The sequence below is a fragment of the Macaca thibetana genome, chromosome 3 (genome assembly GCF_024542745.1).
Source record: "Macaca thibetana thibetana isolate TM-01 chromosome 3, ASM2454274v1, whole genome shotgun sequence".
Classification (NCBI taxonomy): domain Eukaryota; kingdom Metazoa; phylum Chordata; class Mammalia; order Primates; family Cercopithecidae; genus Macaca; species Macaca thibetana.
The window spans coordinates 167,453,064-167,479,171 of NC_065580.1; the positions used below are offsets into that span (position 1 = coordinate 167,453,064).

General features: G+C 38.3%; 2 protein-coding genes and 1 long non-coding RNA gene across 8 annotated transcripts in view; 2 read left to right on the forward strand and 1 right to left on the reverse strand.

The window, feature by feature from the left end:
- RWDD2B (RWD domain containing 2B) overlaps positions 1–26,108 on the forward strand; it is a 1,177,964-nt gene that overhangs the window by 576,389 nt on the left and 575,467 nt on the right. The gene's annotated exons all lie outside the window — the stretch shown is intronic.
- GRIK1 (glutamate ionotropic receptor kainate type subunit 1) overlaps positions 1–26,108 on the forward strand; it is a 406,887-nt gene that overhangs the window by 331,898 nt on the left and 48,881 nt on the right. For 3 of the 6 annotated variants that reach the window (XM_050784706.1, XM_050784709.1, XM_050784710.1), the window contains exons 8-12: positions 12,948–13,055; positions 15,294–15,338; positions 20,598–20,711; positions 22,775–22,978; positions 24,234–24,457. In XM_050784706.1, the coding sequence (XP_050640663.1) occupies positions 12,948–13,055; positions 15,294–15,338; positions 20,598–20,711; positions 22,775–22,978; positions 24,234–24,457 (695 nt within the window). The remainder of the gene's footprint in view (positions 1–12,947; positions 13,056–15,293; positions 15,339–20,597; positions 20,712–22,774; positions 22,979–24,233; positions 24,458–26,108) is intronic. The other 3 variants (XM_050784707.1, XM_050784711.1, XM_050784712.1) reach the window with 1 other exon arrangement.
- The window catches only part of LOC126950746 (uncharacterized), a 148,426-nt gene that overhangs the window by 89,702 nt on the left and 32,616 nt on the right, over positions 1–26,108 (reverse strand). The gene's annotated exons all lie outside the window — the stretch shown is intronic.

The following is a 26,108-nucleotide window of genomic DNA, read 5'->3' on the forward strand; positions in this document are numbered from 1 at the left end:
CAAGATAATAAGGGAACTGGATTTTTATTAAGCTTCCACTCAGACAGTCCTGTGTTAGATGCATTGAAGCATTATCTCTTTTCATTTTCACTACGACTAGGTAGACTATTAATTTTTGCAAATGAAGCTTGACAAAGTTAAGCAACTTGCAAAGAGGCACCCAGCTACTCAAAGATAGAGCCAAGATTCAAGCCCAAGTCATTTGATTCCAAAATCATTCTCCAAATACGTCATGCTCAGACTTTAAAACTTGATAGCAATTAAAATTCTATTTAAATAGCATTTTTAAATTACTATTGTTACGCAGAAAGTGTCTTGTTTACAATGCCAGGTTTATGACTAAAATTTGTAAACAATGTGTGATAATCAATGAATTGCCTATTAGCAGTATTTTTAAATTTTTAAATGCAATGTGATTTTTTTTGGTTAGGCCAATAGAAACACATTAATTTACTGTTTATATTAAATTATCCTGTTTTATTTCAATCTTTCTGTTTTCCATGCAGCTTTTTAAATCACAAAGTAATTCTATCATGGACTGCCATGTGACACGCTTTATGAAAGCCAAGCATCATTGATATCTCAGAATACTAGAAAAGGAGATACTTTGAGCTTGGTGAGAAATGAATGCACTCACAATGTACTGAAGGGAAGAGAATGTAGGGCATATTCAAGAAGTTTCAATGTAGGGAGAGTTGTGTGACTAGAGATAAAGGAATTTAAAGCATGCTTTACTGTCTCACAGTTAAATATTAAGTCAGCAAAAGTCACCCACACTTATGGTAATGTGGTAACTCTATGAACAGAAACACACAAGTAACCTGAAACAGAAATCCTAGAAGGTAAAACCGTCCTGGGACCCATTTAATCCAGCGGTCAACAAACAGAATGGGACAGGCAACGAAGGTCTGTGAAAGGCATTGCTAGCAAGAAAATTAGAGGTGTTTCAACCAAACTAGCCAAAGGTCAAGAGTTCATTTTCTAGAAATACCTTTTACTCTGAACCCTGATGGAAAATAGAATGCTATGTGTCAATTCCATTTGACCTGAGACCTCTTGCAAAGAGGACTACACAAAAGAGGCTGAAGGCTTATTTTGTTTCTACTCCTGCAGACAGCCCATTCCAGCCTTGTGACATTGACTTGCAGGAGAAGCTGCTCCATGCTAGATGAACCAGAGAAACTGAGAAATAGGATCCTGGAAGCCAGAGCAGAGGCTCTTTGTCTTTCTAATGGAACCCAGCATATCCAAGAGGGATCCACTTGGGCAACTCACACTTCAAACGTGCCACTGAATGAGTGAGAAGTCAGGATTTTAGTGATGATTGATACTTTTTCATTTATTTCTCCTTTTATTTTGGGCTTGAGAATGTTTTCTCCTTATGACCCATATACAGTCTAGAGTTAGGATGTAAAATGGAGAAATAAGCCCACACATTTTCTTTTCTTCACATGATCTTATTGATGGAAATGCAGTTTGGTGAAGAAAAAGAATATGAGGTAAACCTGGTTCTGAAACCCTCTGGGTACATCTTACTAACTTTAGGATCTCTTTCCTCTCAATAAACTGGGGACCATCCTACTTACCTCATCTAGATGCTGTAAGGACCAAATGTGATTACATTTACGCCACTTTGCATTTGTCAGTATATAATTTTATAACATTATCAACATAACTGTCATGCAAACATAATGTAAGCATGTGCCAAAAATACACTTAACTCCTTAATGATGGAACCATCTGGATAGTAAATCTAGTTCAAAAAGGAATTACAGAAAGAGTGGTTATATAGTCCAACAGGAGAAGCTAATGGAAATGAATATGCTGAGTTAGAGACAAAATTGATTATTGTTCTACAAGCAATAAAACCATAACCTTTGAGGTCATCTTCTATACTAGATTTGCATCAGTTAGGTCTCTGTTGGACAAAAAATATCTAAGTTCACATGTAATTTCATAGTCTTGACCTTAGACAAGAGAAAATAGTAAAACAAACAAGGGTACAATCCTCTAGAGGACTAAATCATCCTTGGGTGGACCTGTTAGGCAATGATCCCATGTGACTTTGAAAAGAAATACAGTCGTTGTTCTTTTGTTTTATTTCCAAGTTTTAGATAATTTTCTCAGCAGTTCCCTATTGTGTCATAAATAATCTCCAAAGATTATTCATATTACCAAAAGTCTGGTGTCATCGTTCTTAGACCTGATTAATTTACATGGGGGCAGTACAAGATGTTCATTGACCGTGGAAGCCTCTGGGTATGGATAGCAAATTCAGAGCGGCTGTTTCAAGCAGCTACTAAGGACAGAAAATTAACTTCTGTAAGAAAATTTCAAAAGGAATCTCTCATTGCATTTTCAGAATCCTTTCTTCAGAATTTTTTTTCTCTTATTGACTTTTTATTCCAAGTTGCATTAGTTTCCTATTGCTTTTTAAGTGAATTACCACAAGCATAGTCGTTCAAAGCAACACAGATTAATTCTCCTACTGCTTTGGCGGTCAGAACTCTAACACAAGTCTCATTAGGCTAAAGTCAAGATGTTGGTAAGGCTGATTCCTTCTGGAGGCTATAGAGGGAAATCAGTTCCCTTGCCTTTCCCAAGGTCCAGGAATTCCTGTAATCCTTTGGCTTGTGGACCCTTTCCTCCATCCTCAAAGCCAGCAATGTAGCATCTTTCAGTTTTTCAGTCTCTCTCTGTCTTCTGTTGCTGTCATCCCATCACCTTCTGTCTGACCCTTCCAGAGTCCCTCTTATAAGGACCCTGTGATTACATTAGGCCCACCCAGATAATCCGGGATGATCTACCCATTTTAAGATCCTTAATTGATCCCATCTGTGTAGCTTCTGTTGCTACCTTCTATGTTCCAGGGATTAGAACATGGACAATTGGGGAGAGGGTGACATTTATTCACCCTACCACACAAAGGTAAGAAACTCCATTCAAGAAATGCATCTGCACAATATTCCTATAGCACCTAGACATTTTGGTGAATTTCTCTGAGTGCCCAACATCTGATAGATTTTCTGGCCTACTAGAAAATTGTCTTCCTTTTTACCTGTAAGTTTACGATCATGTAAATCATAGAACAAATAACAGACCAGTTTCCGGAGAGGCCTTTCTGAACCTTGGTTCCACATTTGAAGTAGAGTACTTTTTCCTTAATGGTGGGTTTGCTACATCTGATTAAACAAGATATGTATTATTAGTAATAAACCAGATACATTCCTGGTATATTAGTCAGGATTCTCCAGAGAAACAAAACAAATAGGAGAGAGAGAGACAGAAAAAGAGAGAGGGAATATGATTTATTTTGAGGAATTGGTTCATTCAATTATGGTGACTGAGAAGTCCCATGACCTGCCATTTGCAAACTGGAGACCCAGAAAAGCAGATGGTGTAATTCAGTCTGAGTCGGAAGATCTAAGAACGAGGGGAGCTGATGGTATAACTCCCAGTATGAGGGTAGTAGAAGATGAGATGAGATGGCCTAGTTCAACAATAAAGCAGAAAAAAGGAAGCAAATTCCTCTTTCCTTCACCTTTTGTTCATCTCAGACCCTCAACAGATTGGACTGGATGATGCCCAACCACAGTGGAGAGAGCAGTCTTCTTTATTGGACCCCACCATTCAAATGCTCATCTCATCTGGAAACACTCGCACAGACACAGCCAGAAACGACGTTTAATGTGGGCCCCGTGACCCAGTCAAATTGACATGTGAAATGAACCATCACACCTGGTGTGACCTTACACAGCCAATTTATTCAACTATAGCCTGGTTATAAAAACGACAGATGTGTATTGATTTTATGCAAATAACCACATTGCCATAAAAGCTAGTAAGTTGTCTGAATTCTGAGGGGTCAGGGAGAATAAGGTGCCATATAAAGAATGTGTCATTTATAGGTTACCAAAGAGAGAGTTAAAGAGATCAGGAAGAGAATGAATCTTTTCATTCTTTTAATAAGATATTTAAAACCATATCTTATTAAAAGATAATATCTTATGATCTTATTATTTAATATCTTATTTATTATTATTTAATAATATCTTATTAAAAGACCATATCTTATTAAAAGAATAAAAGAAATGACCCAGGTATCCCAAGATATCTTATAATAAGATATTAAAGCCATATAACCACAATTAGATTCCCCTCAGCAGTTCACTTAATCCTACTTGTCTTATAACTAGTGGATGTTGGATCAACACTTGGCTTTCAAATGTCTTCTGCTCCTGGACTATTAAAAAGAGTCCTGAAAATCCCGATTCCATCCTCTGGTATAGTTAGTTGTCTAAGTGACACCTTAATATCCAAAGTCTATACCAATGACTGTTTAAAGTGCCAATAGGTAAGAGTATTTTTTGGCAGCATGTTGCCATGAGGCTCTGATACTGCCATTCTCTGACAAAGGCTATTTCCAGTCTGTAGTTTATAGCAAAACTTTCAGAAAAACATGAGAGTAAAGCAGAAACCACTTGCTGATGATGGGAATGAAAGTCTGTCTGAGACGATGACATAGAAGGTAAGTGATCATTTGTCGTCTTGTTAACAGCAGGCTAAATATTCCATTTTAAAAGAGAGAAAATAAAACTACAGTCCTACATTAACGTAGTATTTGGCAGAAAAAAGATTCACAAAACTTAAAATATATATCTTATTAATAAACCAATTAAAGCTGGGTAAACTTTGCCAAAAATTTAACACACTTCTTTGTTTTTACTCAGACTCATTACGTGCATATATTATACTCCAAGGTAAATAAAATTCTCTTTCCTCCAACCTTCTATACTACACACACTTGTGCTTTGCCATTCACTACACTGTTATATAATTTGGAATATATTTTCTTTTCACTATGTAAACAAAGATATACCCCATTACCTTATACACATGAGCTTGCGTAAAACAACCCCCTAGAGACATGTGCATTCTTTGAACATCATCTTCAAAGTGGCAAAAACAAAATGTTCATTAATATGACTCTAAGTTACAGCTTCTCTGTAACATATAGAAATAATAAGATGTATATAGACATTCACAGTTACTGTTATACACACATAGTTATACACACACTAATGGTAACCATCATGCCAATATTATCTCTTAATGAGAAGTGACCCAGATATCCCAAGATTATCCATCAGTTAACTTGATTTTACATTAACTCGTGATATTAAACGTAATAGAAACATGGAAATTACATTTCAACTGATACATTACAAAGTGTAAAAACTGTTTATATAAAAATTTTGCCAAATTCTAACTCGATATAATTACATATAATTTTAAATCTTCATTTTAAACATTATGTGTCAATGCTATCTTGTCTCATTGGTAAACCAGTATAAGAAGTTTTAAGGAGTTCAGATTAACTAGCCTCTTTTCAGGAAACCAAAAACAAATCTGTAAAACTAAAAAGTAAATCAGAACTATATAACTCAGAGAGATAATACTAAGGGAGAGATATGTAATGCTTTTTAAGCTAATTTTAAAAAATCAATTAAATGTGGTCAAATATGCACTTTACATAAACTTGCATTTTTACATAGAAATGCTTCCAAGCTAGGAATTTCTGTGAACTTTTTCAAGGGAAGCAATACAATGTATTTAAACTTCAGTTTCTCTGTAACATGAGAATCCTGAGAATATTGATATAAGTAATCAAATCTATAAATAATAAAAATAGAAAATCTTTAATTCGCAAGGTGTTATTCATACACAATGAGATGGAAAGGCTTTTTTTTTTTTTTTAATTTCCAGAGATAGACAGCTATTGAGGGCTGCAGCTTTAGCTCTATAACCTTAGCCATGTCTTGAAAGGAATCACAGAACACAATAACTCAGGAGGACAGAAATGTTGGTTGTCATTTCCAGTGAACCTGAGACATAATCTTGCTCAGAGAAAAGGAAAGTGCTAAGAAACCAGGTTTTCCTAACAAAGAGTTAGATTACCTGCATCTAGCTGATAGATCACTATATGATGAGAACAAAGTGCCAGGTTCACAATTATTCTTGCCACCAAAGGAGAACTTAACAGCCATGTGCAGATCAGGTGCACATGGACACCGGTATCCCCGTGACTGTGTTCATGAGACTTGCCTAGCAGTCAAATGCCTACTACTTCATATACTTGGCTGTGACCCAAACAAGGAGACATAAAATGCTCTTCTGAGTAGGCAGTGGACGTGGCATAGTGGTCTGCGACCAAATAGAGGTGCCTGTACCCAGTTGTGGAGGAGAAATGACTGAAGCTGTGAGTTAGGTAAGGCACTTCTCGGCTGACAGACTTGGCCAAAACTCAGAATCAAAACACACAATCACAAGACAAGACAAGACAAGACAAGAGAGTCAGCAAAAGTAAAGTTTGTTGCTACTTAGGGTTTGCTCTAGGACTGGAGTGTTGTGTGATTTTTTTTTTGTTTTGTTTTTGTTTTTGTTTTTAAAAGATGTTTCTGAGCTTAAATGGCCGATAACATAGGCTCTGGCAGGTGAGTGTACTTGGGCACCATCGTAGGACCATTTCCAGTTTTAAGCCAGTTATATATGTGACTTGAGTACAAACATAAGAAAGCAAGTATTGAAGATGTGTCTAACTGAGGGAACCAGCAGGATGATAAAGCTTGTTGTAAAAAGACAGTGAGGCACGGCGGTTCTAGAGGCCACCGGGGAAGTCAAAGTATCGGAAAAATAGCTAATGCATGTGGGACTTAACAACCTAGCTGATGGGGGACACGTGTGGCAAACCACCATGGCACGCATTTACCTGTGTAACAAGCCTGCATATCCTGCACATGTACCCCAAAACTTAAAATAAAATAAAATAAAATAAAAAGCTGGCTAATGTCCTATAGGTCAACACAATTATAATTCCTGAGGTTATCTTTTCTATTAGATAGAAATCATTTACATCTCTGCCACATACAAATCCTATAAATTAACATGTAATTTCACAGAATCTGCATCTTAACAGTAAATTTAAAAATAAAGATACACCTCTTTAGAGAATCAAATCACCCTTGGGTGAGGCTATTGTACTATGACCACCATGACAAAGAAGGTCACGCAATCTTTTTTTTTTTTTTTTTTTTGCTTCATTTTCAAGTTTTTATAAGTTTTATTAACAAATAGAATAGTCACTTAAAAGCAGTTTTTATCTTCACCTTGATCTAGCAAGGAAAGCTAACCTTTGAGTTTGCCATGAGCCTTCCATACACAATGTTCTCAGAAGAAAACATAGTTTCCAAGATGTAAGTGAAGAAGAAGAAGTCTCTCTCAACAGGAAACAATTTATTCAGTTTGGCAAAGGACAATGGCTGTGTCAAGGAAAATTCTAGGAAGGGAGGATTTACATTCTTTTACATATTTAAATTCCTTTTCAACAGATGCTGGCAAGGTTGCAGAGAAAAAGGGATGCTTTCACACTGTTGGTGGAAGTATAAATTAGTTCATCCTTTGTGGAAAACACTATGGCAATTCCTCAAAGACCTAAACACAGAAATACCATTTGAACCAGCAATCCCATTACTGGGCATACACCCAAAGGAATATAAATAATTCTATTATAAAGATACATGTACACTTACGTTCATTGCAGCATGATTCACAATAGCAAAGACATGGAATCAACCCAAATGCCCATCAATGATAGACTGAAAAAAGAAAATGTGGTATATATGCACCATGGAATACTATGCAGCCATAAAAGGGAATAAGATCATGTTCTTTGCAGGGACATGGATGGAGTTGGAAACTCATCCTCAGCATAGTAACACAAGAACAGAAAACCAAACACCACATGTGCTCACTTATAAGTGAGAGTTGAGTGATGAGAACACATGGACACATGGAGGGGAACAAAACACACTAGGGCCTGTCAGAGATGGGGAGAGGGGAGGGAGAGCATCAGGAAGAACAGCGAATGGATGCTAAGCTTAATACCTAGGTGATGGGAAGATCTGTGCAGCAAAACACCATGAAACACATTTACCTGTGTAACAAACCTGCATATCCGCACATGTACCCCTGAACTTAACATCAAAGTTGAAGAAAAAAATTCCCTTTCAGAAAAAAATAAATAAGTAAAAGAAATCATTTTAACTAATGACATTAAGAGTCGATTATCATAAGAGCCCAGAGTCAGGTGCTAGCCCCTTACTTCCCTAATAATAAAATGTATGCATTTAATTTGGACAACAAATATCTTGAGAAAGAATATACAAATAAGATATTCATGAAACCTTTTATTTTTCTTCTTTTAGCTCTTGATTCCTGTCTCTTGATTATCAGATAGTGTGTCCAGTAAGACGAATGAGGAAAACTCACAGTATTTGATTTAGTTGCTATTAAGCAGTTGTAGACATGAAGGTCTGATGCAGGGTAGAAAATAAAGCTCTTTCCTAAAATAGGGACAATAGTTTAAGTATTGTTTTCTGTTTTAAGTATACTATAATTGTCCCCTCTGCAAATGCTTCTCCATAAGGCAAGCACATGGTAATTATGGATAATATAATTATATATCATTATCTAAATTGTATATGCTTCAGCCCTGTCCCAGAAAAATGAATTCCTCATGGATCCTATTCATCACATCCTGGAAGCAGTCATTGCATATTCACCCTAATCAATAGTGTATTGATGATGAATAAATGCTTATCAACAGTGAGTTTGCAGAAAAACAAAGAACATATACAGAAATGCAGCTAATCTAGGGGATGAGAGGCAGGAAGACATGGGCAATTGTGCCAGTAAGGGAAATTTGACGTTGAAGGTCAAAGATATTTTCTTTCAGTGAAGAATCACATAGGGAGTCTTTGTAGATATTTGAAGCAGAGAAGGAAGCATTGTTAAAACATGAAAAGGGAACTTTTTTGCCACTTCGATGAGCAGGAGAAAAAGCAAGAAGTGGGAATTACTCTGCACCAGTGATTGGAACACTAAGTTCAAGAATAAAATCAATGCAAGGGAACCCAAACAAAGGGACACAACAGGCACAGTTAGGGAACGAAATTGGATTTCTGAACTGGGTTTTAAGACCCCGCTATAAGCGATATCCTCCACTAAGAGATAAATGCTACCAATTCTGCACATTTTCAGAGACCCCTGTAAACTCTGGACAATGTACCAAATTGACTCACAACATGAGCCCCATAAAGGAGAAGTTGCCTTTAGAAAAAAGCTTTCTGAAAATCCTGTAGAATTTAATGAAGATAACTACCTCCTTTCAAACAGGTCAGGAGGACAGTTGGAAGAGCACATTGTTTAGAGGCATGAAAAAGGGGCCTGAAAACTGACTTAATTCAAACCCCCAACACAGTAGAGATTTCCACTCAACCAAAGCGTTACACAAATTGTTCTCAGCTCTCAGACAGATGTTGTAAGCCTAACACAGCAGCTTATTTCATGGCTCTCATTTAACCCATCAATCCACAAAGCCAGCCTTTGGCTTGCAAAATAAGAAGGAATGACCAGAGTACAAAAACTAGAATAGAGGTGTGACGGGGAGAAAAAGGAGAATGCAATGCCAAGAGGTGTACGTAAATAGACACAAGAGGACACCTCCTACTTGTGTTGATTGGTGATAGTTTTTGTCCCATTACAGAGACTTGATTACCTGGATCTCAGCCAGTGTGATAACAGGTGTTACTACTGACCATAAAGATATGCCATCCATTTTTAAAGCTACTGCCAGCGTTTGATATTATGGTCTTCCTTGGCAATAAATGCTAGAGACTAGGTACTAGGATCTGAAGAAGCATTTCTTTCTATATGTTATAGCACTTAGGCAGCACCTAGTTTGCCATTGAGATAGCTTAGAGGAAAAAGTTGGAGCTTTTCTTGTCCACATATCATTCCCTACCACTGATTTAACTTCCAGCACTATTAAGTGATAAAATATACTTTTGTCATAATATCCATTCTAACTGAACGGTAGCCAGAAAATATGTTTTGGCCAATTATACTGGTTCCTTACATTTAAGCTGATTTATTAACGTGTTCTTTATGAAATTCTGTCTATCCTGCTGTGAAACTATTTTCATTAATATTTAAAGGTGTGCAAGTTGGTGGGACAGGGAACTGGAGGCATTGTGCTATCCCTATGTTCATATTTGGGCATATGAATATGATTGTATACATTTTGTTCTATGAGAACTACCCGCTAACCAACACGCTGCTTACAATATTGACCTTCTCCAAGTCATTCTCCCCAATTATAAAAGAGATAACAAATCATCTCCCTATGCACATCTGACCATGGCAACACATGTTTAAAACACCTCCATGATTCCCCAAAAGTCTACTGAGCAATGTCCAAGAAAACTAGCATGCTTCATAACACCTTTATGAACAGACTACTGGCCTTCCTAGGCTCATTTCGCATCAGTTCCTACTTTACATTAGAGTCTCATGGCAAACTTACAACGTATTCTTTATTTCATGTTTTTACGCAGCCCATGAATCTTTGCTTGGTGGGCTTATCCTTTGTGAGCTCAAGCATTCTTGCCTTCAGGAATGCTTTGCTGACTCCTTCCCTGCAGTTGGGATAAGTGCTCTTCTCCATACTTCATTCTTCAATATTCTATGCAAATCTTTATCCTCAAACCTAAAGTGCTTTACGGAAATCCTTTAATGTGTTTGCTCCTACTAAACTGTAAACTTCTAGGTGCTGTATTCTCATCATACTTTCCTGCACAGATACTCAATAAATGAATATTTTCCAAATGAATTAATAGTGAAAACATAATTGAACCAAATTCTGTAGTCTTTTCTCCCCAGATAGTAATATGTTTTACATTAAAATCTGAGTATAACAACTGTGTTTTATGTTTTATGTAGCCCAGCTTGCAGATCATAGGTGCTTAATGAATCACTTTCAACTTCATTAAACCCCTCTACGGTATCTTGCCTATGATTGTAGAAATCCAGAGCTAAAGCTCGTTTTATGCAACATCTTCCCTTAATGTGCATTCCTCTGTGGCCTAAAAACAGGACAAAATGACTCAACCAAGGCCACAAAACTTGATAGTGGCTTAAAGACTAAACTTGATTTCTTGACTCCCAATCAAAGATATTTCACCACTTTTAGATGGGATTAGGAGTTGAGAAATTAATGAGTTGGCCTGAAATTACACTGCAGATATTCGGCTCCAGAGGTATGGAAAATTCAATGTTCTTTCCACTGCATTGCTCTGCCTCTTGGCCAAATGGGTAAATACATTCAACAGATACACATGGCTCAAATAACTGCAAATACAGTGTAATTCTTCAGGATCTTCCCATTTTATGCATGTCTAATGAATCTGGTAAAGTCAAGAGGGAGAAAAACAGCTAAGTGGATACAAATAGCTGAGTTTTCCTTTATCCCCAGTTGTAAGTGAAACTCAAATAAACAAGGTTGCCAAAAATCACCTAATGATTGAAGCTGAAGACTCTCCCAAGGGCCACCACTTTCTATTTAATAAACCCACCAGAGATATCTAATGTGAGTTCTGGGAAAGGCAGACTATTGTGAATTTTTTATTATTTGAAATGATGTTGATGTGTAGGGTAGGCAGAAGAGCAGCTCCCTCAAAAGATACCCACGTCCTCATCCCCGGAACCTGTAAATGTTACCTTATGTAGCAAAAAGGCCTTTGCATAGTGATTAAATTAAGAATTTTTGAGATGGGGAGATTATCCAGGTGAATTCTAAATACAATCACAAGTGTCTTTATAAGAGAGAAGCAGAAGGAGTTTTTTTTCTTCTTCTTCTTCTTCTTTTTCGTTTTCTTTGTCTTTTTAAGATGGAGTCTCACTCTGTCATCAGGCTGGAGTGCAATGGCGCCATCTCAGCTCACTGCAACCTCTGCCGCCCGGGTTCAAGCGATTCTCCTGCCTCAGCCTCCCAAGTAGCTGGGATTACCAGCATGGGCCACCACGCCTGGATAATTTTTTGTATTTTTAGTAGAGACAGGGTTTCACCGTGCTAGCCAGGATGGTCTCAATCTCCTAACTTCAGGTGATCCGCCTGTCTTGGCCTCCCAAAGTGCTGGGATTACAGGTGCGAGCCACTGCGCCCGACCTGTTTTGTTTGTTTGTTTGTTTGTTTGAGACAGAGTCTTGCTCTGTCACCCAGGCTCCTGGAGTGCAGTGGAAGGATGTTAGCTCACTACAACCTCCACCTCTCAGAGGGAGCTTTTATGCAGACAGAAGGGGAGGAGGAAATGTGATCACTGAGGCAGAGGTTGGAGTGATGGAACCACAAGAGAAGGAGGAGTGCCAGAAGCTGCCAGAAGCAGAAGGAAGCAAAGAATAGGGTCTTCCCTCGAGCCTCCAGAGACAGCTCGGTCCTGCTGACACTTTAATTCCAGCCAGTCATACTGATTTTGGATTTCAGGCCTCCATAACCTTGAGAAAATAAATTTCTGTTGTTTTGAGCACCCACGTTTGTGATTATTTGCTACAGCAGCCACGGGAAATTACAATGCCCAAATGATGCAAACACGCTAAGTCATCAACAGCCTGAAAACTCTGCAATACATCATTGGACTATATTGGTCTATATTCTTTTCACAGAGAAAGAAAAAGCAAGGACTCACTTCCACTCAGCCATATCTCAAAAGGAATTTGAATTGACCTTGGAAAACAGAATATTGTGATTTGTCAGACTTTGTGTATTCTATGTGCAGACTATTTTACAGCAATTTTCTCCATACTGTCCATTTAGGTAGCCACGATGACAGGTTTGACTGGGTTAGGGTGTTAGAATTGACAGAATAAATGAGTGCCAATAAAACGACGACGTGTTCTGCTATCATGTTGCTGAACCAGTGCAATGGTTTATAACAGCACGATGAAGCCAAATAATTGGATACTGTGATGGATTTGAGGTATTATAATTTTGATGGTCTCAGGAATTAGGATAAATGTTTAACAGTAACAGCCACATTTCTTCTTGTCCACAGGCTCGGTGGGATGGCTTGACTGGGCATATCACCTTTAATAAAACCAATGGCTTGAGGAAGGATTTTGATCTGGACATTATTAGTCTCAAAGAGGAAGGAACTGAAAAGGTAACCTCCTTAATAATAAATAAATAAAATAACAAATGAGTATTGCTCAAGCATTTTTACTAAATTGCACAGACAAGTAAGTGAATGATGAAGTGATTCTCTCAGCATCCAGTTTTTTTATCTCTTTTATCTGCGGATAGAAGTTGATGTGCTAGATTCTTAAATTTCATGTCTTAGTAATAGCAGTGCTAACTAGTGTTTATATTGTGCTTCGTTTATGTAGCAAGTGTGTTTATATTATTACATATATAACCCTAGAGTTGGGTGTCATTAGGCCCATGTCTTAAAGCTTTTAACAAATTGAGTTTAGACTTGGAAAAGCAGAAGCTGTCAATGGTTTATCGATGGAATGGCATCCAAGGGTTACCTAGAAATTAATTTTAATTGCACATTTCATTCCATTTTGAGATTGGTGACAGGCAGAATAAAGTAGGATAGAAGAGATGTACTGGAGCAAATTAACTTTGCATTCTTAATTTTAGGACAAACATCAAAAAACTGTATTTTAATGTTGGGTTCTCATTTTAGGATTATTTTAGTTGTAATTCTGAATCTCTCCATGTTTAAAGTTCTACTTTAGTGATTATTTAGAGTAATACCAATATAAACTATTTGGTTAAATAATAATGATAAAAGAATTTGGCTTCTCAGTATATTTTATTATGCCAATTTTAATATTCATGACTATACGTTGGAATTAACACTTAGAATCTGAAGATTTTACACTGAGAATCTTATAGAAAAACAATTGAAACCCCCAAAACAATCACCTCAACAGAAAACTCTATAATCTGACATTTTTTTCCCACTATAGCGAATAAGACAGTGTGCTTAATATAAGAGTGGCTTTGGGAACAATCGATTGCTTGCTTAATTAGATTAGTTGGGTTGGTTTTTTGTAAATGAGGTAAGGTTTTCATTTCTGTTTTCTTGTTTTTGTTAACTGGGACACATTTTTTTTGCAGGTGCTAACTACCCCTCCCCCTCAAAAAAACATTAATGGGAACAAAGATCATTTAGGCCGAATGTATTAGAAGGTGACCCAGTGGTGTGAAATGTTTGAGGAAAATAATTAGTTTGCAGTTTTGAGGGTACACATGATACATGCAGGTTTCTCACTTCAAAAATGCCTCTCCCATCTTCTGGCTTCCTCTTCACTCTGATTTGCCCCTCTGTTGGTCTAACATGCTCTGATAGAGCACAAGACATCCAGCCAGCCTCCACAATGGTGTGTGTGGGATGCTGGCTGGAGGGAACAAAAGAAAAAAGATACTTGTTATGATCTAAAAACCTATAATTGTTTAAAGAAAATGTCTGCTTCTTGAAGCACGAGTCTTTTCCCCACTCTGTTCTCCTCTTTCGTATAGCACTGCAGGGGGAAGAAAAGCTGTTAAGGAAACATCTTTTTGGCTAGGTGAATGATGAAATAGATGGAGAGCCATTGTTATGCTTTCACAGCTACCTACACACTGTAATATTATGCACATTGCATTGGTGTTTTTCCATCAAAGGCAAAATCGAATTAGATGAAAGTGTTTTGTATTTGTTTCTTATCTCTTCATTGTTTGCAATAACTTTTCTCTCTTCAGGTGTCTTGGGCTCAATTCCTGAGAAGGCTGATTGGGCCTTAAGGCAATGAGGGAAGCCAACATGTCTCTCTCGAGGGAGGAAACGCCCAATCTTTTTATGTCAGCCTCTCTTGGATTCAATAGGGAAAATTATTAGAAAAATCCCATTCTCACTTTCACTCAAATTTCTACTGCCTGGAAACCTATAATCAAAGAATAAGTCATCAGGCATACTTCTTCTTTTGGTTAGGAATTATGTGTGTGTGTGTGTGTGTGTGTGTGTGTGTGTGTATTGATTGATTTGCTGGTTGACTGATTGATTGATTTTAGTTACCCATGCCTTAAAAGGGTCTTCTTAAGGAACACTGAAGACCCTTAACACTGCAGCATAGCTGTATACATTGAAAAGCACTTTAAAGCATTTTTTGGTGTGCAAAAGGAAAAGTAAAAATTGAGTCTTACCACCAGGTAACTTCTGTGAGACACAAGTCTTGATTCATCTCTTTGCTGTTCCTATTGTCAGGCTTTATACTGAATTAAGATGCAAATTCCAAACAATGGGTGGGAACTGTAACACTCTAAGCATTCACACACCATGATTCCTTCTGGGTTTCACTCTCCATTTTAATTAAGTGCTATTTTTATTTTATTTTTCTCTCTGAAAACCAAGGCTGCTGGCGAAGTGTCTAAACACTTGTATAAAGTGTGGAAGAAGGTTTGTACTCTGACAACACCTGCAGGAAACCTGGGGGTGGGATGGGGAATGTCATTGGAAAAGCCTGTGCCCTTCCAATGTTACCAGACCTGTAGCTCTCCAATTGCAGTTTAGAGGGGATGTTTCATGTAAAGAGAGAGGAGGAGTGATTGAATATGCTCTCTCTCAACAACATCACCTGTGAATTGAAAACAGGTTTGCAATGGATTAAATAACGATGGATTAAATATTTGCCCCAAGATTATTTTTGTTTCTCCCAGGCAGGATCAGTCCCTGTTAGGATTGAAAGCAGGTAACTGTAACAGAAGGAGACACTGACCTACTTATATTCCTTCTCAAATCACTAAATATTTTCCCTAAGGGGGATAAAAACAATAATAGATTTGATCCATGAGACTAGTCAAATAGGCTACAGAGTCAGAAGGCTAGGACATCTCCTCCAATGTCACCACCACAAAATATGAACCATTTTCAGAAATTTCCTTTTCTCATGAGCTATCTTTTGTTTTGCACGATATCTTCTTCAGAGCATACTGTCTTGCAATTTGTTTTAGAGCCACAGTTCTAAAGAGGACACAAACATTAGGGACCTTGGAAAGGAAATAAGATTATCTTGTGAATTATAACACCCACTATTTTATAGTTTATTATACAGTGCCATGTTGCCAATGAATATGCATAGCTTCATATAAGCAAATATGAGACATTAAAAACATTTGAATCAGAGAAAGGTCCCCCTGATAAGTAAACATTTTCTTTCGTCTCCTCTTTCTCTTTCTCTTTCTCTTCCTCCTCTCCTTCCTTCCCTCTCTGTCTCTGTCTCTCTAAAACTACTTGGTAAAAAAAGATCTATGGACTGATGAATAGATCTTAAATTGCTTCAGGTTGTTCAACTTGTCAGGTTCACTTTCATCTTTCAAATTATCAGCTACGTCACAGAAAGTGTACACAAGTTTCTCCCTGTAGCCAAAAACCTTGTCTCCCTCTTAGTAGTACTCAGTGATGAATTCAAACTTTTTTTCTTTTTAAATTTTCAAAGCACAAGTTTAAAAGACTTGTTTTAATCTTCAGTGAACAAGGCTACTAAGTGCACGTAGAAGGTCATCTGGTTTCCTCACTACAATTTCACTGGTAAATAGATGAACCTAACTGGCACCCAGAAAAAGAAAAAGAAAAAAAAAACCTATTATACTAATCCATCTTGAGACTCTGGGCACTTTGAATTAATCTAATACAAATATCCTAGGGAATGGAATCCAAGCTTTGAAATTATATACAGGGGAGGGGGGATGTCCTCTATTTGTCACTAAGCTGCAAGAGCCACACACGCTCCCCAGGGATGTAACTTTCTGGTCTTGATCCTCTATGCCTTCATGCCTCTTCCCTCCTGGAAGAGGGATGTTCATGTTCCTGTAAGTTGTATATACCGTGGTGTGCTGTTTTGTGTTATGACTCCTCGTCAAAAATTCACGGTAACCTGAGTTCTAGCACAGGCGACACAGTCAGACCCAACAAACACATCACACTTTCTCCAGAAGTCTCCAACTAAAACAAAAATTCACCTTCATCATGTTTCAATTCCAAAAGCTGTCCTCAGTACTCTGACTTATTTTAGAATAGTATTATTCACCCGAAATTCTTTCCAAAAGAGGGAGGTAGCAATCTTTACAACATCCCTCACTAAAAGATGTGTGATATAAGGCTCATAATACAGGAAATACACATACCTTTATCTTTTCCCCAGATACCTGATTATTTCCCTCAGCCATTTTAGATGTTGCGTTTACATGAATCACTGTCTAGGTTTAGAAGATAGATACTAGTCACTCTCTGAACGCCCTTTTTATTGCATCGCTTTTTTAAAAAAGTTTGCCTAATGTCATTTGGGCACTCATTTTCAGATGCTTTTCGCAGTTGTCTAGATAACACATGGCTGCTCCCTTGCGCCAGCTTACAAAGTAAAGTAAATCAGGGCCAGATAATTTAGATACAGAGTGCTCCTCCCCACAAGTAACTGATCCAACCTCCATTACTTCTCACTGGTAAATGACTGCTATCTGCTTTCACTATGAAGTTTGAAAACCGAGGTTCCACCCCCTGGAGGCACTCCTCCTAGGTCGTAGAACAGGACCGAAATGTCAAATGTCCAGGCATCTTCTTAACTTCACCCCTCTCTCCAGCACACATGAATCATGAGATGTGACTTCTTTAAAGGGAGACATCCATTTCCTGACAACATATTCATTTACTTCAAGTAACAGATAAAGCCACTTGACTACTTGGGTTTAAAAGACACAGTTGCACACATGTGCGTGTGCACACACACACACACACAATTCTGTTTTGCTGATTACAAGTTTGGAAACAGAAGACTGAAGTCATTCAAATTGCATATATATACTGTACATTTCCCAGGAATAGCCTGACCTTTACTATATTTTGATACTCTTCTGGTCTACATTTAAAGGATCTTCTGTAGGTCCCTCTGTAGAGATAATAAGGGAAAAAAATGGTCACTGTTTTCTCATTTTAAGGAGGAAAGTTTAAACTTGGGACTTAGTTGACCGGGTCGACAGCAGCAATGATTCTTAGCTTCTGCACTTTTAGTGCAGATAGCAAAAGAAAGAAAAACCAGACATCAAGCTGTGGGGTGTATTTGTCTACAAATTCAAGTTTTATTTTACAGGAGAGTGATATTGCTAGGCCATTGAACACTGTTGTTTTCAAATATTATGGTAGTTCCTTCCAACACACACATACTTGACATTAATAGAAATAAGATTTAAAGAGAATGAATCCTATCACTTAATCAAGTGGCTAAAAACAGTTATTTTCTCCACCCTTCAATACTTACTTAATTAAAAATTAGATTCCCTTCTCCTCAGTGTCTAAGTGAAGGTTTAATTAGAAGTATAGTCAGGATCCAATTTACACACACTCTTCATGGAGCTAGGAATCAATTGTTCACAACCTAAAGCACAGCCTTGGATGAAAATCAATAGACAGGTATATTTAGCCTGAGTTACATTTCCTAGAAGCAAGGGTCGCTGCCTCAAAAGAAGGGATGGAGGTTGAGAAGAAAAAGAAGAAAATGCTGTCTACTTTTCCTGAGTCTAAAGCCAAATTAAGAAAGCTAAAGATTATTCAACCAATAGATGTATAATGTGCATTCTAGGTGATACTCATCACACTGGATCCTGGAAATGTTGAATCGTTATTAAGAGTACAGCCTAGAACCCAACAAACACCTCTTTTCAGACAGGATCACAATATTTTCAAATGCAAAAACTATCCCATTCCCCCATTTACCTACACCAATCAACTAACCCTCACTAAGTACAGGAAATAAAACTGAAATTAAAATAGTTTACACTGATGTGTGAATGTGTAATAGTCCTTGAAACTTCCTCAAAGCATTGATGTCTCTAAAAGGGATACTTGTCAAGCTAGATGAATTTCCAGCTGCTAAATATAGGCAGTACATCAGAGTCAAGAAATAGAAAAGCAAAGGAGGATGGAGCCTAACACTCCCATCTGTCTTCCCATTGGAGGAACATATTTAGGGACCAAGCATAGCTCCACGCTGTCCATCTCAGAGCAGGTCCAAGTGTTCATGTTCCTAAACTTCCTCCACTTGTCATAGCTCTTTTACTTTATCAGATTCTGAATTTTTTAAAAAATGAGTCCAAATTCCTTCATGACAGGGTAAGGTTGAAGAAATGACTGAGGCAGTCGTTTCAATGTCCTTTCTTGTTACTACGTGTGCAGCTCTTAACAACACACACCAACTCTTCCACATACATCATCTGATTATTTGATCTTCTCATTATTCCTGTGAAATACTTTATAGGTAAAGAATCGACTGAAGCTCAGAAAGATTAGAATCTCATTCAAGGACACACAGCAACAAGGTCTTCCTGGCTCTAAAACATACTTGCAGGCCACCATGTGAGGCTGGCAGTAAATGCCTAAAGAAAGATTCGGAAAAATAGCTCAAAATCCCAAAGGCTCTTCTTCTGGGTTCCCACAGAGGCTGAATGAATCCATATACTTCTACACGGCCTCACAACCCAGGAGAGACTTGGCCACTGTAGAAAATTGCAGATCATTATTTTTAAAAAAGAGTAATGGTCTTTACTGAATGCCAGTTGCCGTGGTTGGTTTTGTGACAGTAAAATCAGTGGGCAGTAAAAGTGAGCACCCTCACTGAAGTAGTTCATGACCAAGTGGACAGACAAGAGAGGTAAACGATAAATCATAACAGAAGATGCTAGCTGCTGTGACAGAGAGATGAACAGAGTCTTGCTAGGGCTCACAAGAGGCACTCTTTGCCTAGCTTTGCCTCCTCAAAGAAGATAGGCCCTGAACGTAGTCTACTTCTCATGCACATGACATGTTTTCTTCCGTTTTTCTTTCCCTTTTTAAAGAAAAAATTACTCTGGTTTTTTCAGTGTCTCGCTCTGTCACCCAGGCTGAAGTGCAGTAGTGCAATCACGGCTCACTGCAGTCCTGACTTCCTGGACCCAAGCCATCCTCCCATCTCAGCCTCCTGAGTAGCTGAGACTGCAGGCGTGTGCCATCATGTCTGGCTATTTTTTTAAAAAATTTTTTGTATAGATCAGGTCTCACTCTGTTGCCCAGGCTGGTCTTGAATACCTGGTCTCCCACCTTGGCCTTCCAAAGCACTGGGATTACAGGCATGAGCCTCGGCACCCCACTATCTTTCCCTTTTAGATGCCTGGTCTCTCCGCCATTCACCCTGCTCCTTCACTCCATTATTCATAAATTTTAAATAAACTAGTGATACTACTTTGGCAGCCTAAGGTTTATATCAGTAGAAGGTAAGCTCCACAAGGAAAGAAACTCTTGCATATTTTATTCATTGTTTAGTCCTTAGATGCCTAGAGCAGTGCCCGGCCCATAAGTAGATACTCAACAAATATATATAGGAAGAAAAATCTGATATTCATTTAAGAATTTTTAAATGTTTTTTAATTTAAAAAAGAACAATGAGCTTACTAAATTAAAAAAGAAAAAGACCTCCACCTACTCTGCCCCAGTAGCACAGATATATCCTATTTTGTCTGCACATTCATTCCTCCATTGTTTCATTTCCCCACGTTTAGTAGCTTCCACTGTGATGCCCTGGTGTCCCAAACTGTGAGCTTTTGTGCCCATTCCTGGTAGAGAAGGGTCCTCTCTTTGGTGTAAATGCCACACTGACAGCCAGCAGCCTCTGATGTACTGTGTTCTGTGTAGATTGGGATTTGGAATTCCAACAGTGGGCTTAACATGACGGACAGCAACAAAGACAAGTCCAGCAATATTACTGATTCACTGGCCAATCGAACACTCATTGTCACCACCATTCTGGTAAGTTGAATTCATGGAATTGAGGGTGTCTTATCCAGACTCCTGCCTTAGGCTTTGAAGTATTCCTCAACTGTCTTTTTCAGGCCAACACTTCTATCTGCAAATGTCTATTTTTAACTGGAACACTAAAAGCCTGTGTTTGTATGTACTTACAATAAGATTGAATTACAAGCTTCCAACATTGTTCTGAAGATCTCCCACCTCCAATCCATTGTCAGTCCTACTCAGCCCCGCTGTCTGTCCCCTCCCAACTGGTCTCCCTTGCTCTCTGGCTGTTGGTTAGTTTCAACCATGTGGAGACCCTAGCAAGAGACTAGGGAAGTGGGGGAAGAGAGGTAACAGAAGCTCTTCTCCCGTTCCCTCCCAACTGCTATTAGTTTTTTCAGAACCTCTGACTTTCTACAACCGTAGCTTCTGCCCATCAGTAGCACTGTTTCTAGGGTCCAGCTGCGCTGAGCTTCGAGAGTATTCTTTCCTCCCTCCTGCCTCAGCCCTGGGTGGTGCAGGTTTCCCGAAGAGGCTGTTGCATGTGTGTCTATGACTTGCTGCCAAATCAGACCCTTACTTCCCTCGGCTCCCTTTGCTCTGCTCACACTTCTGTACACAGCTCCTTTACTAACTGTTCTTGTAAAGTCCTGCCTCCTATTAGAGCCCTGGTCATGCCCCATCCAGCCACTGTACAGCTACCAGTTGCTTATTTTCTGCTTTTTCCTTTCTCCAGGGAGTTGGGCATGGTAGCCCTCCCTGAAATCCTTATTTGCAGACATCCTGCCATAACCAGTCCACAATGTCAAATCAATTTGTTGTTATTATTAACTTGTGAGAATTGTTCATCCAAAGTAAAAACTGCTTTGCTCTTCTGATTACTACTTTCTCTATGCCTGTCTTATGAAAACACAGGGTTTTCTACTGTGTTTGAATGACCCCACTATCAGTTTGAGGATAAACCTAAACATAAAGAATATGTCAGTACTATAGCTACTATTATAATTTTATGAAACAAAATGAGCATTCATTCAGTCAAATGAGAATTAACAAGTTATAGATGCATGGTAGTAGGGAAATGTCCATTATTTATAGGAGAGGGGACTGATGATGTACATGTATAAGCAGAGAATGACCAGATGTGAGATTTGAGGTGATTTGAAAAAAGAAGATGGGAAAGATGATAAAACAAGACATAGCAATGGCCTTTGGAATAGGCTACCCTGAAGGAAACCAATCAAAATATATAAATCATAAGTGAATAGTGACATTGAGGTGAAATTTAGATGAAGAAATGAGAATAGTCATAGATTGGAGGTGCAAAGAAAGAAAGGAAATACTTGGTGATATAGATTTCTCTGTCATGAGGTTCTTAGTTAAAAGCCAGGGTCACATTTGGTGGCGCACACCTGTAATCCCAGCACTTCGTGAGGCCGAGGCGGGACGAGGTCAGAAGATCGAGACCGTCCCGGGCTAACATGGTGAAACCCTATCTCTAATGAAAAAATACAGAAAATTAGCCAGGTGTGGTGGCGGGTGCCTGTAGTACCAGCTACTCAGGAGGCTGAGAAAGGAGCATGGTGTGAACCCGGGAGGCGGAGCTTGCAGTGAGCTGAGATCTCCCCACCGCACTCGAGCCTGGGCAATAGAGCGAGATTCCGTTAAAAAAAAAAAAAAAAAAAAAAAAAAAGCCAGAAGGGTGAGGGGTCATACAAAAAAAGCTTGGGTATTGGCACAGTGGGTGGCCAGGCATCTGGGCCCCTATTGCCCTCTGCACCTTTCTTCTTCTCAGACCCAACGTTTAAATGTGACTATGTATCCATCACACCATTCCCGCACAGCCGCACCCTCCACAGAGGAAGGAAAAGCTCCCACCGAAAGAGGCAGAAGGGAAAGAAACTAAAATATAGGAAGTGTTCTGAATTTATAGAGGACATAGGCAGGCAGAGGAGTGAATGACTTCAGTACTCTCAGCTCTTCAAAATCATTACCAAATATTTCACATCTTTGAGCTGCTGATGGGATAAATTCTTCCTTTCATTATAATAGGGTTTTCATATTTGGTTTGTTTCATTTAGGAAGAACCCTATGTTATGTACAGGAAATCTGATAAGCCTCTATATGGAAATGACAGATTTGAAGGTTATTGCCTGGACCTGTTGAAAGAATTGTCAAACATCCTGGGTTTCATTTATGATGTTAAACTAGTTCCGGATGGCAAATACGGAGCCCAGAATGACAAAGGGGAGTGGAACGGGATGGTTAAGGAACTCATAGATCACGTAAGTAACAGTATTTCTAACATATCTGAAAATATGCATAAGAGAAAGTAAGAAAGGAAAAAATGATGACAGAAAAAATGTTTCCTTTTCTTGAATCATAACAATTTTTTTAAGAAGCAAAGAAAACAACCTAGAAATGGAGTTTGCTTACTCAGAAGGGAAAGTAAAGATAAAAATTAATGATAAAAATATATGGTGCATTAGTTTGTTTTTACACTGCTATAAAGAACTGCCTGAGACTGGGTAATTTATAAAGGAAAGAGATTTAATTGACACAGTTCCTCATGGCTGGAGAGGCCTCAGGAAACTTATAATCACAGCAGAAGACACCTCATCACAGGGTAGCAGGTGAGAGAATGAGTGAAAGCAGGGGAGATGCTAGACACTTATAAAACCATCAGCTCTCATGAGACTCACTCCTAATCACCAGATCCCATTACCCCATGATCAAATTACTTCCACCTGGTCCCACCCTTGACACATTGGGATTATTACAATTCAAGGTGAGATTTGGGTGGGGACACAGAGCCAAATCATATCATGTGGGTCCTCCTTTCATGCTGAACATAAACTTGAGTGATTCTTAAACTAAGAATTTTACACTTTGGGAGGCCGAGGAGGGCAGATCACAAGGTCAGGAGACCGAGACCATCCTGGTTAACACGGTGAAACCCCGTGTCTACTAAAAATACAAAAAATTAGCCGGGCGCGGTGGCGGGTGTCTGTAGTCCCAGCTACTCCGGAGGCTGAGGCAGGAGAATGGCGTGAACCCGGGAGGCGGAGCTTGCAGTGAGCCGAGATAGTGCCACTACACTCCAGCCTGGGCGACAGAGCGAGACTCCATCTCAAAAAAAAAGAAAAAAAAAAAAAAAAAAAAAAGAATTTTAAAGTTTCCAGCTCAGAGCAAAATCTCATCATGTCAATTAATAGTACAACCAAGTTGCTCATTCCTTCTTTTTCTCACATGTCCTTTTTAAAGACACCCTCCTGCATTTTTGTCTTCGTTTAGTTCCAGAATGATTTATATATGTTTGTGTACGTATGTGTGTATTTTATACTTTCTGGTTTCTCTTTGCTGATACTGTTTCATAAATGTAACTGTGTAAATAGACTGTTTTTGTATTAGAATCATCACGGGAGTTTCACGAGTAAGAAGAATTTAGAATTAGGAATAAGAATCAGGAGTACCCAGGAAAAGTTCAGACATTTGCAAAGAAACTAGACTAAGCTGACAATTTTGGACTTGCTTTTGCAGAGGGCTGACCTGGCAGTGGCTCCTCTTACCATCACCTACGTGCGGGAGAAAGTCATTGACTTCTCCAAACCCTTCATGACCCTAGGCATCAGCATTCTCTACCGGAAGCCCAATGGTACCAATCCAGGCGTTTTCTCCTTCCTCAACCCCCTGTCTCCAGATATTTGGATGTATGTGCTCTTAGCCTGCTTGGGAGTCAGTTGTGTACTCTTTGTGATTGCAAGGTAAGTTTGAGAACCACTGAATTCACAAGAGGTGTAGGTCGGTCTCAGATTTCTGTATGTCCCAGAGGCAGACAAAAATGAAGAACTTTAAAGTGTACTTTTAGTTTTGCCTAGTGTTCTATTCTTGGAAGGTTTCCATATAAAAGCCATTCTGTAAATGAATGTTTTCTAATTATTTACAAAGTTACTTTTAAAAGAGAGGAAGATAATTTTTAATATTAGTTTATGTTTATCCCTATTTCAAGCAACATAAAATGGTTATTTAGCCATTTTCCTTGATTTATAACAAAAGCAATGGCTCAAATGATGTGTAAAATGTTTCCATTGGAATTGTAAAATCGTCTCCAGATATTTGACCCCTAGAATACTTGGATAAGCAAAACATAAAAAAGTTAGCGAAGAATTATCATAGCAAATAAAAAACACTGGAGTAAAAAGATTGTGAAATCCTTAGGAATGAAGAAAAATACTTTAAAAGTTCTATTAAATTTATTTTTAAAGGCATTAGAAAGTTAAAGAGCATTCTAGAAATAATGCTGAAAGGAAAGGTTGCTTACATACAGAGCCTGGAGGCGTGAAACCTTTGTGCTACCATTAAGATGATTCAGTTCAGGTTTTACTTTTCGAGATTTCACTCTGTATCTAACCATTTTGCTCTACACAGTTCCTTAAAGGATTTTTATACCTTTCAGTAGATCATATTTTCTGACTACCTTTGATGCTGAATTTGAAACAGCTATTTTATCTTTCTGTTGGCTTAAACATTTGCTATCCCTAGATAAACCATGTGAAAAATAATTGCTTTTGTATGTCCCTACTTGTTTTCAATCTTTTTCACCTTTCAACAAAACTCAGTGAACTTTTTCCCTAATCAATTTTTGTTTTCCCTCCAGGAATTTCTAAGAGAAATATTTCTTCATGCTAGCTCTTTGTCATTGTCCACTGTCTGGTTTTGATTAATGCCAGGTAACTCTTTCCCTGGTGTAATTATAAAGAAAGCTTGGGAAAATAACCCAGGCTGGAAAGGTTTTAAAGATCCACAAGGCAGACATACTCAAACTGAATCGATATGGGCTCTCACATGTGGGTATTTATACATTCAGTATGAAATGAATGTTTTGAAGTTCTCTGTGCCTTATAAAGTGTACCATTACTAAAGCTCAGATTTTATACTTTTACTGACCAAAGCTCTCTTTCAGTATGCCTTACTTCAGAAAATAAAATATTGACAGTATGTATAGTGATATTATCCTTTTGTATTTTTAATACTCTAAATCAGTGGTTCTCAACTAGGAGGGATTTTGTTCCCCAGGGAACATTTGGAAATGTCTACAAACATTAGTTGTCATGGCTGGGAGTAGGGAGTGCTACTGGTATCAAGCGGATGGAGTCCAGGGATGCTGCCAAACATCTTACAGTGCACAGGACAGACACCTCCCAAAAGAATTATTTGCTCCAAAATGTCAATAGCACCAAGGTTGAGAAACCACGCTCGAAACAAAGAAAATATTGCTTTGCGTATAAAATTTTCAAAAAATAAATTGTTTGCCTTTGGAGGTGTATTTTTCATTACTGACTCCTCAGTGAAGCTAATATTGCCTTGGAATGGCCATTTAATAAATGACTATCCTAAGGTGAAGCACCTTCTAAT